At 28.9% G+C, this 11,006-nt stretch overlaps 1 protein-coding gene and 1 non-coding gene across 2 annotated transcripts; both read right to left on the reverse strand.

Annotated features, from left to right (window-relative positions):
* Positions 1 to 1,737: 1,737 nt before the first annotated feature.
* LOC120068433 (beta-amylase 1, chloroplastic-like) lies at positions 1,738 to 5,986 on the reverse strand. Its single transcript, XM_039020200.1, has 4 exons — positions 5,310 to 5,986; positions 3,760 to 3,970; positions 2,862 to 2,972; positions 1,738 to 2,767 (listed from the first exon to the last, which is right to left on the reverse strand). The coding sequence occupies exons 1-4, from the start codon at positions 5,861 to 5,863 to the stop codon at positions 1,979 to 1,981; spliced, it is 1,665 nt and encodes a 554-aa protein (XP_038876128.1). The 5' UTR covers positions 5,864 to 5,986; the 3' UTR covers positions 1,738 to 1,978.
* Positions 5,987 to 8,077: 2,091 nt separating this feature from the next.
* On the reverse strand, positions 8,078 to 8,146 carry TRNAK-UUU. Its single transcript has one exon. It is a non-coding gene; the product is annotated as a tRNA-Lys (tRNA).
* Positions 8,147 to 11,006: the final 2,860 nt, after the last annotated feature.

An 11,006-nucleotide genomic window follows, 5' to 3' on the forward strand; every position in this document is an offset into this window, starting at 1 on the left:
TAGATATTTATCTAATCCACACAAAGCTAGATCTCAAACAGGTTATTTGTTCACATGTGGAGGAACTACTATATCATGACGATCGGTGAAACAGGCCATAACCGCCACTTCCTCAAATCATGCTGAAATTCTTGCAACTCACGATGCTAGTCGAGAATGTGTAGAGCTAAGATCAATGACTCAGCACATTTGTGAAACATGTGGCTTGTCTTCTAATGAAAACCTTCAACAATATTATACGAAAACAACACAGCTTTCATCGTCCAAATCAAAGGAGGATATATTAAAGGAGATAGAACAAAACATATTTCACCCAAGTTTTTCTACACTCATGATCTTGAAGAAAATGGCGACATCACTGTATAACAAATTTGTTCGAATGATAAATTAGCATTCGACATAGCGACTCAGAGATTAAGTGATATTTTCATGAACGGGGTAAATATATTGTATTCTTTTAGGAGTATAAATTATATGAAATATGTACTCTTTTTCCTTCACTAGGATTTTTCCCATTGGGTTTTTCCTAGTAAGGTTTTGACGATGCATATTTCATATATATAATAGACATCTAAGAGAGAGTATTATAAATATTATACAATATAGATGTACATCCCAAAAAGGACATGTGTCCTTAAACATGTTACTCCATGTGTCACAAATTCATACATGGTTAGTGTCCTAATGGCCACATCCTACATGCCAATTCTCCTATAAATAGTGATCATTTATGTATTTTATAGGATGGTGAAGATTGATGAGGAAATCCAAACTTTTGGGGAAAATAGGGAAAATTTTATAATTTTCATATTTTCTTTATTTTTTTATTTTATTTATGTTGTTTATTTTATATCTATATCTATATATTTATTATTTTATATTCTTTTACTATTTATTATATTATATTTTTCATATCCGTATTCCCATTGTGCTCCCCAATTTTACAATATTAAAAACGTTTTTTTTTTTTTCGTTTTTAAAATTGCTGTATAATTTTGAAAATATTTTTAAAATCGAAAAAAGAGAAAACTGAATTGTAAATCAAACATATCAATTTTTAAAAAATTTAAAAGCTAAAAATAAAAAATCAATTGATTATCAAACAGTCCTTTAGTTTCAATGGATGGTAATGTCTATATTTTAAACTTTGTAACAATATAGTTTGTTATAAAAATGTTGTTTACATTATAACAATGTGATTTCCTATAAATATATATAGGTCAATATATTTATTAGGAACCAAATGTGTTTATAATCAATGAATTAAATGTTTTTTTTTATTATTTAACGATTTAGGGTCCGTTTTGATTGATTAGTGAAAAAAATATTTTTCAAAAAAGTCATTATTATTTAAAATCTTTTGATAAAAATTGTTTAAAATATACTTTAAAAGTGTTTCAAAAGTTATTTTGAATGATTGTCAAATATTTCAATTTTTTTAAAATAATTTATTTTCAAAATTAATCACTTGAAAATTTTCAAAACACAAGTATTGGTGAAAATTTTCAAGGTGGGAATTTTGCAAATAAACACTAATAGGACTGAAAGTTAAATACAACTTATGTATCATTTTCATTCTATTGATAATTATATCGATAAAATATAAAATAAGCATACAAGCAATCATAAATTTCAAAAAAATAATATAATAAAAGTTAAATTCCACTAATATATTTAATATATTATTTTTCTTAGGTAAATCATCTATTTTTCACGTCCAACTAAAAGAAAAAAAGGGAAAGTAATAGCAAATAAATGATAAATAGTGTGCTATATCCGAAAATCTTAACTTTTTACATGGGCAAATTTGCCATTATGATTTTGCCAAATTGCTACATTGGACAATTATTATATACTAAAAAATATGCTTAACCTAAATCAGATTATTTAACAATACCTACTTGCTTGCATCTATAATTTACACATTCCACAAGTTGTGGTACTAAAAATTTTAAAAGGTGGAATTTGAAGAGGTGACCTAAACTCTTTGGAACAAATTAGTCCGACTTTGTAGATTAGGCACATGCTTTTCAACTTGCTGCTGCTTCTTTTCTTCCCAACTTCTATGGCCATTCATCTTCCCTCCTTTCATCTTCTGCACAAATCCCACAAACCTTCTCCAATTTTCTTCTTCAAACAACTGAGTATTCATCCTCAAGTATGTAAATGCACACATCTCTCTATCGCCTTCCAACGATGATGCCCTCACGATTTGCTCGTGTGCATACTCGTCGTATCGTGGCAATGCATTTTCTCCTGCGAGTGGGATTTGAGCCTTTCGAGTTGCCAACCGAACTTGTTCAACAAGCTTCTCAGGAGCACATTGTGCATCCTGAGGCTGCTCATGGTCATGCATTTCAATACAAGTGAAGTTGAAGATGGCACCATGGCGAGCCAACATTCGTGCGATTGGTGTGTAACCGTCGCGGTACCGTGTGTTGTAGTATCCTGCAGTGAGCTCAGGGGCATGAGACCGAGATCCATAATGCCAATGGATGCCGGCAATTTTCACCGAGATCTTCACGTTAGAAGGTTTGAAGATTGAGGAAGCATGTGAAAGTATCATATCCCCATGTTCAAGGAGAATTTGGGAGTACCATGAGAGGAAGAATTCACCATAAGAGGAATTCCAACCTCCACCTTCTTTCTTGAAGAACCAGGTGTCCTCTGGCCAGTTATTGTAGTGACCGGCATCGGTTGGGCCGGACAAGCCCCATTCCGGTTTCCCGGCTGCATTGGCTGCAGCTTTTAAGCTACTTAGCATGTACTGTACAAGATTGAGGAATAATATGCAGATTAAGATCAAGAGATGCAAGAAATTAGATGCATAAATGTGTGATGAAACATAGTAAATTGAGTACCTTGTCAAAACATTGGAAGGCTCCAATGCCTGGGAATCTCCATGTGCCATTTTGTTCTGGATACGATGGATAACGAAGCTCTCCAGCTGGTCCCATTCCTACTTGTATTTCCTTTATCACAAAAAGAAAACAAAACAACCATCATCAATTTCACATATCCAAAGAAACAATTCTATGAAACAGAGCATATTGCTTAAGCATCACTATCATTATTCCAATTAATATGTTCAGAACGTGATAGGAGAGATTTTGAAATAGTTAAAATAACTTTTATCGCCTTCAAAATCACACTAAAATATGGTAATGATTGGAATGTCTTGAATCTATTACCTAAAATTTCGAATGAACAAGTACGAAGGTTGTTCGGAGGTAACACTTCCTAAAACTATAAGTTGTATTCATATTTGTCATATTTATATTATTTATGATTTTGACTGTACGGTTCAGAGAATACGCTATATAAACTCCCTAAACTGGAGACGATCAATTATTCTCTTCAATAATAAATTGTTATCCCTTTTCTCATGAACATAACTAACATAGGAATCACATAAATCTCTATATCGATTCTTCATTGTTTTACGTTTTCTGTTCATCTTTGATGGTTGATTTCTTAACAGTCACATTGGCTCAAAGATCCCAAATTTGAATCTCGACTGAACTTAATACCAAAAATTCTTAATATCTCTTGAGTCACACCTTAGAGCGGACAAGAGTGGCCAGAGTACAAGGAAACAAACCTCAAACTGTGAGTTAAAAGGGAAAAAAACCCTAAATTCAGAAACTAAATAGAAACACCCAACAAAAATGAAAGATCAAGATAATTATTATAGGCTTGGAATCGCTAATCATTGGTAAAAGCGTTAAAATGTAGGGATTTGATAGAGATTGAACTTACGACGATGGTGTTGCCGAGGAGGTGATTGAAGTTTTGCTTGAAGGCACGCATGAAATCGACGTAACATTGAACTGGAGCTCGGCCCTTTAAGACAGGAAGATTATCGCATCCTAAAGATACGTATTCCAAGTTCCTTCTCCCCCATTGATCTGTGTAGCAAAGGTCCGGATCTTTCTGCATCTCCTCCACCACCCATCTCGGTAATGGAATTCTGTAGATTTTATGCAGTTTTATCAAACAACCGTTAACCAAAATAATATACCAAATAACTCTTTTTTTTTTCCAAATAAATTAAATATGAAATTATACGGTTAAATAATTTTAGTTCCTTTGTATGTTTAATCAGGTTAATGTTAATCATTTCTGCAATTTTAAAAATTATTGATTATATAAATTTAAATTTCAAGTCCATTAAAATTTCAAACTTCTAATTTTGGGTACAATAGATCGCTAAATAGTTCAGAGATTAATTATGAAATTTAACAAAAAAAAATTAACTAATCTTTTTAGCCTCAATTCTTTTAGTTTAAATTTAACTAATAAACTTAAAACATCTATACTTTTTAATCCTACTTTAAAAATCTCTCACACTATTTTGTGCTGCAATATAATTAAAAAGAAGCCAAGAAAAAATCAAACTTATAAATTTTTTTTAAAGGAGAAAGACCAAACTTATAATTCAACACTAAATTGTCTTTAAAAAATTAAAATTAAATTTTTTTTTTCTTATTATAAATTAATTTGTTGTCATGACCAAATTGGTATAAAAATAGAAAAGTGAATAGGTTATGACCAAAATAACCATTTCAAATATATTTTTAAGGATAACTTTAAAGGTTAGTTTACTCTCTAAACTTTTAATTCCTATTTAGTTGATGGGCTTTAAAATATGAGTAATACTTAGTACAATCTGTCCCTAAATTCTATGTTATCCTTCTTCTATGTATCTAAAAAAAAAGTTTTAAATATATTTTTTTAAAAAATAAATTACCAAATGACGATCTTTAATTAGTTGCAGGCAAGGGTTACACACTTCTTTATAAAATATATAACAAGTCTTTTTTGAACTTTTATATTTATGTTTTTCTAGTCATTAAACTTTAAAAATATTGAATATTTAAAAAATTTATGTGATGTTAAATTTTTTAAGTAATTTTTCTAATAGAAAAAGTACGAAGCTATTTATAGAAATAGTAAAAAAAATAAATAGACTATCACTATCACTAATACTTTTATCTGTCATTTATTAAAAAAAAAAAAATTACTATTTTGTATAATTAGTTTCACTTATTTTTCTATTTTTTAAATTCCCTTTTGCATCTCTTTTTTAAGTTTAGAGAACTAAATTTATAATTTATCCTAATTTTAAAATCAAATTGAAAGATAATGCTTTAAAGTGGAGTTGGTCCAAGCAAATTTGGATGGCGTTGGTCCAAGCAAATTTGGATGGCCAAGACACTTTTATTACCAAATAAAAGTCTATATTCAATCCCCAATTTGTTAATTTTTTTTTTAAAAAAAAAGAAATAGATGGAGGAGAAAGTAGTTACGTGCAGGAATCGCCGACGTTCCCTCCACATTGATGGAACGACATGACGGCCTGAACTTTCAGCCCGTATTTCGCCGCCATACCCAAAAGCTCTTCATAACCGCCGAAGTTATACTCGCCGGACCTCTCCTTCTCCACCAATCCCCACCACACATCCACCATAACTCCCTCCACTCCCGCCCCTTTCATCGCCTGAAAACTCACCTCCATCGCCTTCCTCCGGTTCACCTTATTCCCCATCGTCACACTATCCAACGGCATCATCACAAACACCGGCACTCCTCTCCTTTTTCCTCCTTTCTCCTCCTCCACCTCCACCTCCGCCGCCGTCGAAGCTCTACACGACACCGAGAAACTCCGCCGGACTCTGTCCAATGATGATACGATTACCTCTTCTCTTTCTCGATTCGAAACCCTAGATCGCAAAATCGCTGCCGCTGGGACCGTCCTCACCGCCGCTGTAACCGCCGGAACCCTCGATTGAGATGAATGATCGTTGTTGCAATTCGCCGCTGGAAACAGAGTGCTGATCTGATGCATTGAACTGAGCGCCATTTTAGGTTCTTGTTCTGGTTGAAGATTTTGAGTTTGTGAAAGGAAATTTGTTGGTTTAGGTTTTTTATTCGAATTTGGAATCGGATTAGGAATTATTAGATTGGGGGATTGGAAATGGACTAGGAGATGTGCGTTATTTATAGAGTTCTTGAACGGATTGGGAAACGACCACAATTTTTCTCTTCCTTGCAATTGGGCCACGTGTATTACACGTGGAATTCTAAATATATATATATATATATATAATATTCATGGTCGTAGTTTAATTCAAATGAAATATTTAAATATTGGGGTGGTGTTTGGCATAACGGAAATAGAAATGGGATAAAACTTGATAATCATATTGTTTTGAAACTAAATTACATATTGGTCGTAAGATGAATTTTGAAGTTAAAAGTTTAATTTCTGATTCTATATTATTGATGGAATAAAATTTAATTGCAGACGGATTATACTCATCTCTTATATAGTCCATCAAATATTTAATAAAATTGTGTTACGTGACAATTTTTAAAAAAAATTGTGAGTAAAATAAAGGGAGAATATGAGAATAGGTGCAGCCTGGCTACACCTAATCATTCCTATTGTTAAAACAAAGGTACGTCGGTCTATTCAATTTTTCAAATAATTTAAATAACGTTTAATAGGGTTCTAGAAAAAATCGAAAAAAATAAAATGGCTTTAAATTGATTGTAACCATTATTATTATCTAATGTGTTGCTGACATAAATTATTATTAAGAAAAATCGAACCGTTCTAAGAATCGATCATTTAACTATTTCAAATTGGAAATTAAAAATCTCAAAAAGCTTCCATCGAGTTTAATATTATTCTCATTATAATTATCGATACCTAACAATAAATATGATGAGAATAATATTAACATTACATATCCTTATATAAAAGGTCTTATATTTATGGATGAAGATATTATCAATGGTTGCCTTACAAGTTCAATTGCCAAGTTGTAATTTGTATTTTACATATCTAACTTCAGAAAGTATTTAATATGTCATTAAATTTCGATTTTGTGTTTAATATAAGTCCTGAAAGCATAAAAAATATCAAATAAGTTCTTTCACTTTCAATTTTGTATATAATAGATGTCTAATATATTTAACATTTTTAAAAACTAACAATGTATTACACATAAAATTGAATTTTGTGTCTAAGGAATCACTAAATTTTCAATTTTATGTCCAATAGGTTTGTGAATTTTGATTAAAAAAAAAAACCAATTAGATACAAAATTAAATGTTCCAGAGATTGTTAGACAAGGATATATTTTCTTTAGACACATTCACATGCCAATTGAGTAATGCTCGATTTGATAACTAATAAGAGTTATTCAAACTAATATTTGAGTAATAATTTTTAACAAACCGTTCATAATTTTTGTTCATACATTTCTTTAATTCAATAATTGTAAAGATGGAAGATCAAACTATCAACCTTAGATAACAATAGTTGATGCTGACTTTTGATCAAAGAAAAATGTACCTGCCCTCTATGTGACAATAATGATAATTTAATTTGTAGTTGACCTATAACAACAAATAATAACTTATGTACTAAACTATATGTAATGGGCGAGATTAAGATTTATTTATGTGGAGTGTTGATGTATTAAGTTGGCAAATCTATCCTATCCAACATTTAGGCTAAATGAGACATGAGGGCCTACATGGTTTGATCATGGTTAGAGTTGGAATCAAAACTGACCATTCGAGTGGAATCCATTGAAAGTGATGGAGTTGAATATAGTATATTTTCATGCTATGTGGCTAGGCTGTAAGGTTTCTTTTTCACGTATCCACTCATTATTAATATTTATTTAGATCTTGTTCGAAAATCATATTATTTTTTATTTTTGTTTTTGAAAATTAAGTTTATAGACTTTAGTTTCATATCCACATTTATTCTTTTGTTAAATATTGTTCATCAATGGTTTAAAAAATCAAGTCAAATTTTGAGAACTTTTTTTATTTTTTAAATTTGGTTAAAAATTTAACCCTCCTATTATGTAAATGATTGTAAGAAATGTGAATAATATAAATTTAATTTTAAAAAATAAAAAATCAAATGATTGTTTAAGACCAGTTCAAATTAATGAAGGAAAAAAGTGTTTTAAAATATATTTCAAATATTTACCAAATAAGACTTATTTTTAAAATTATATTATGGAGGACTAATTTAAATTTCAGGAATAATTCTTGCCGCCGTTGGGGATCGAACCCACGACCACGTGGTTAAAAGCCACGCGCTCTACCACTGAGCTAAGACGAATACGTTTCTTATTTTTATAGTTTTATTTCCAGAGAGTTTTTAAAATTTAAAACAAATTTTTTAGGAGTGTTCAAGTAACCGAACAACTTAAATAACTTGGACTACTCAATCCAAAATATAAAGGTTGGGTTGGGTTACTTTGTTCTTATATTGGCTTTGGTTCAACTTTTTCTATTTTTGTTAAGTTGGGTCAGGTCGTGGGTTGGCTAAAAAAAATTTGGGTTGACCCCAACCCAACCCAATTTTATGTTAATAATATATATACATCTTTGTTTAAAGTTTGAATACTTTGTATTGATTAATTTGTAACTTTTTAATATTTCTTTTTTAAAATTGTTATGATATTTGTCTTCATCTAAAAGTTGTAATAAATATCATAGATATTTGGTATTTAGCATTTGAATATTATGAGATTTTAGTTATTAGTCATGTGTTGTATATAAATTTATATATTTTTAATTAAATAGAAAAATAAATTATAATCCAACAACTAACCCAACTGAATTTTAAGAGTTGGGTTGGAAACTTTATTTAGGTCATTCGGATTGCCAATCCAACTAACCCGAATTTTCGATTGGTTCTAAAAACACCTTCAACCCAACCCATGTACACTACTAGAAATTTTTGAAAATTTATGCTCCATTTGATAATTATTTGATTTTTTTTTTATTTTTAATTAGTTTTTAAGAATTAGGCCTATATCAATCTTTTATAATTTTTAGCAATGTTTTCAAAAAGCAAACTAAGTTTTGAAAACTAAAAAAATTGCTTTAAAAACTTGTTTTTCGTTTTTGAAATATGGTTAAGAATTCAACTCGTTTACGATATAGAAGATTATAAGAAACTAAAAAAATAGACCTCAACTTAAAAAATCAAATGATTAACAAACGAGGCGTTAAAAGTTGGTGTTTAAAAACTTGAATTTGATTATGAATTTAAATGTAGTAGCATAAAAGATGTAAACATTGTAAACCAAAAGAAAAAAAGAAAAAGAAAGAGAAAAAGAAAAGAAAAAGAAAGAAAGAAAGAAAGAGAGAGAGAGAAAGCAAGCTCAATTTTTAAGAACTAAAAATTAAGAATTTATTTGATAATCATTTCAATTTAATAATCATTTGGTTTTTAATTATTTCAGGATATTTTTAAAATCAAATCCAAAATCTAAAAAAAAAAAAAAAAAAGTTTTAAAAACGAAGCTTTTATTTATGTTTTTTCATTTTTTGGTTATGAATCCGAATGTGTTTTAAGCGATATGAAAATTGTTGTAAAGAGATATTCGAAAACCAAAAGATTATCAAAGATAGGACATTAGTTTTTTGTTTTACGATTTTTTAAACATTAAACTTATAAACACTATCTTTGCATATAATTTTTTTTTTTTGTTTTGTTATCTATTTTCTACCAATTGTTTAAAAGACAAAGTAAAGTTTTTAAATTTTGGTTTTTCTTTTTAGAATCCATACTTATAGTTCAAATATTTAAGAAAACTGAAAATCAAAGAAATTATTTGGGAGGAACCAAACATAAAATTTAAAACAAGATTGTTATCAAATGAGACCTATGGTAATTTTATTTCATAGACCTTATATCATTTTTTAAAGTACAGCAAAAGTAGGATATAAAGATTTGAACTTTCGACTTTAAAGATAGGAGTGCATGTCAATTATTACAGAGCTCCCTAAGTTATCACGTCAAATCATTTCTTAATGTTGATGATATGAAAAATAATAAATGGTACAAAGAAGAAAAAAAATGACAAATAATGAATGAAAGTAGTATGAAAAAATTTTGGTATTATCATATTACTACAAATTTTAAAACAAAGTCGACAGGTTTACTCGAGAGGTTAAGGGGAAAGACTTAAGATCATTGCACATAAGTGCCCGTGGGTTTGATCCTACACCTGCAAAAGTTATAATTATTTTATTTGGATTCCTTTGTGAATCATTTTGTTTTCGATTTTTTTTTTTAAAAATTTATTCTTGTTTCTTCCTTTTTTTATCCTAAACATTTTCACCCTCCAAAAATCAAATTTGAATTGGCAATTAAATATATATAATCTGAATAGTTACCAAGAGATACAAGGAAGTTAAAATTTTATTGGATCGCTTGAAAATCATTTGATTTTTGTTTTTCTATTTTTAAAATTTACTATTGTTTCTTCACATTTTTTTTCCCGAACATTTTCACTCTCTCAAAATAAAAATAAAAGCTTAACGATGAACAAGTAACTTTAACCAATTAGACAATCACTCCTTCTTTAAATTAAAAATTGATGGATACATAAAAAAAGTGGTGACTTGTTTCAAGAATAAATAAATAAATAGTGTCTTATTAGCAATAAATAATTTCTTAAGTAGTGTGTAAATAGAGTATTGATATAATTTTTGTAATAGAATGTTCATTTTTTTTTCTTCTTATTATTTCCCTAAGACAAACTGAAAACAAAGTTAAAAAAGTTGAATTACACAAACAAATACTCTCAAACTTAGCAATTTATTTTTTTCTAGAAAAAAAAACCTTGTTTTTTTAAAAAAATATAAAATAATATATTGACATTTTATAAATATTTTAAAATCCTCCTTTAAGTAAATATCACTATATAATGTGGGACGAAAATTGGAACCTTAAATGATATAGGTATAGTAATAAATAAATAGTATTTTAGTAGTGATAAATAATTTCTTAAGTAGTGTGTAAATAGAGTATTAATATACATTTTTGTAATAGAATGCTTCTCTTTTTCTTATTATTTCCCTAAGACAAATTGAAAATGGAGTTAAAAAGTTGAATTACACAAACAAATACTCTCAATACAATTTATTTATTAAAAAAAAAACTTGTATTTTCAATAAATATT

This window comes from Benincasa hispida, chromosome 12 (genome assembly GCF_009727055.1).
Source record: "Benincasa hispida cultivar B227 chromosome 12, ASM972705v1, whole genome shotgun sequence".
In the NCBI taxonomy this organism is placed as follows: Eukaryota; Viridiplantae; Streptophyta; class Magnoliopsida; order Cucurbitales; family Cucurbitaceae; genus Benincasa; species Benincasa hispida.

Bases quoted from the DNA above. Each gene is read 5' to 3' on its own strand.
- LOC120068433 (XM_039020200.1), bottom strand. From the start codon at position 5,863: ATGGCGCTCAGTTCAATGCATCAGATCAGCACTCTGTTTCCAGCGGCG. The intron at 3,971-5,309 runs GTAACTACTTTC...TAAAATCTACAG, and splicing joins AACGTCGGCGATTCCTGCAC to AATTCCATTACCGAGATGGG. The intron at 2,768-2,861 runs GTACTCAATTTA...AATCTTGTACAG, and splicing joins CCTTCCAATGTTTTGACAAG to TACATGCTAAGTAGCTTAAA.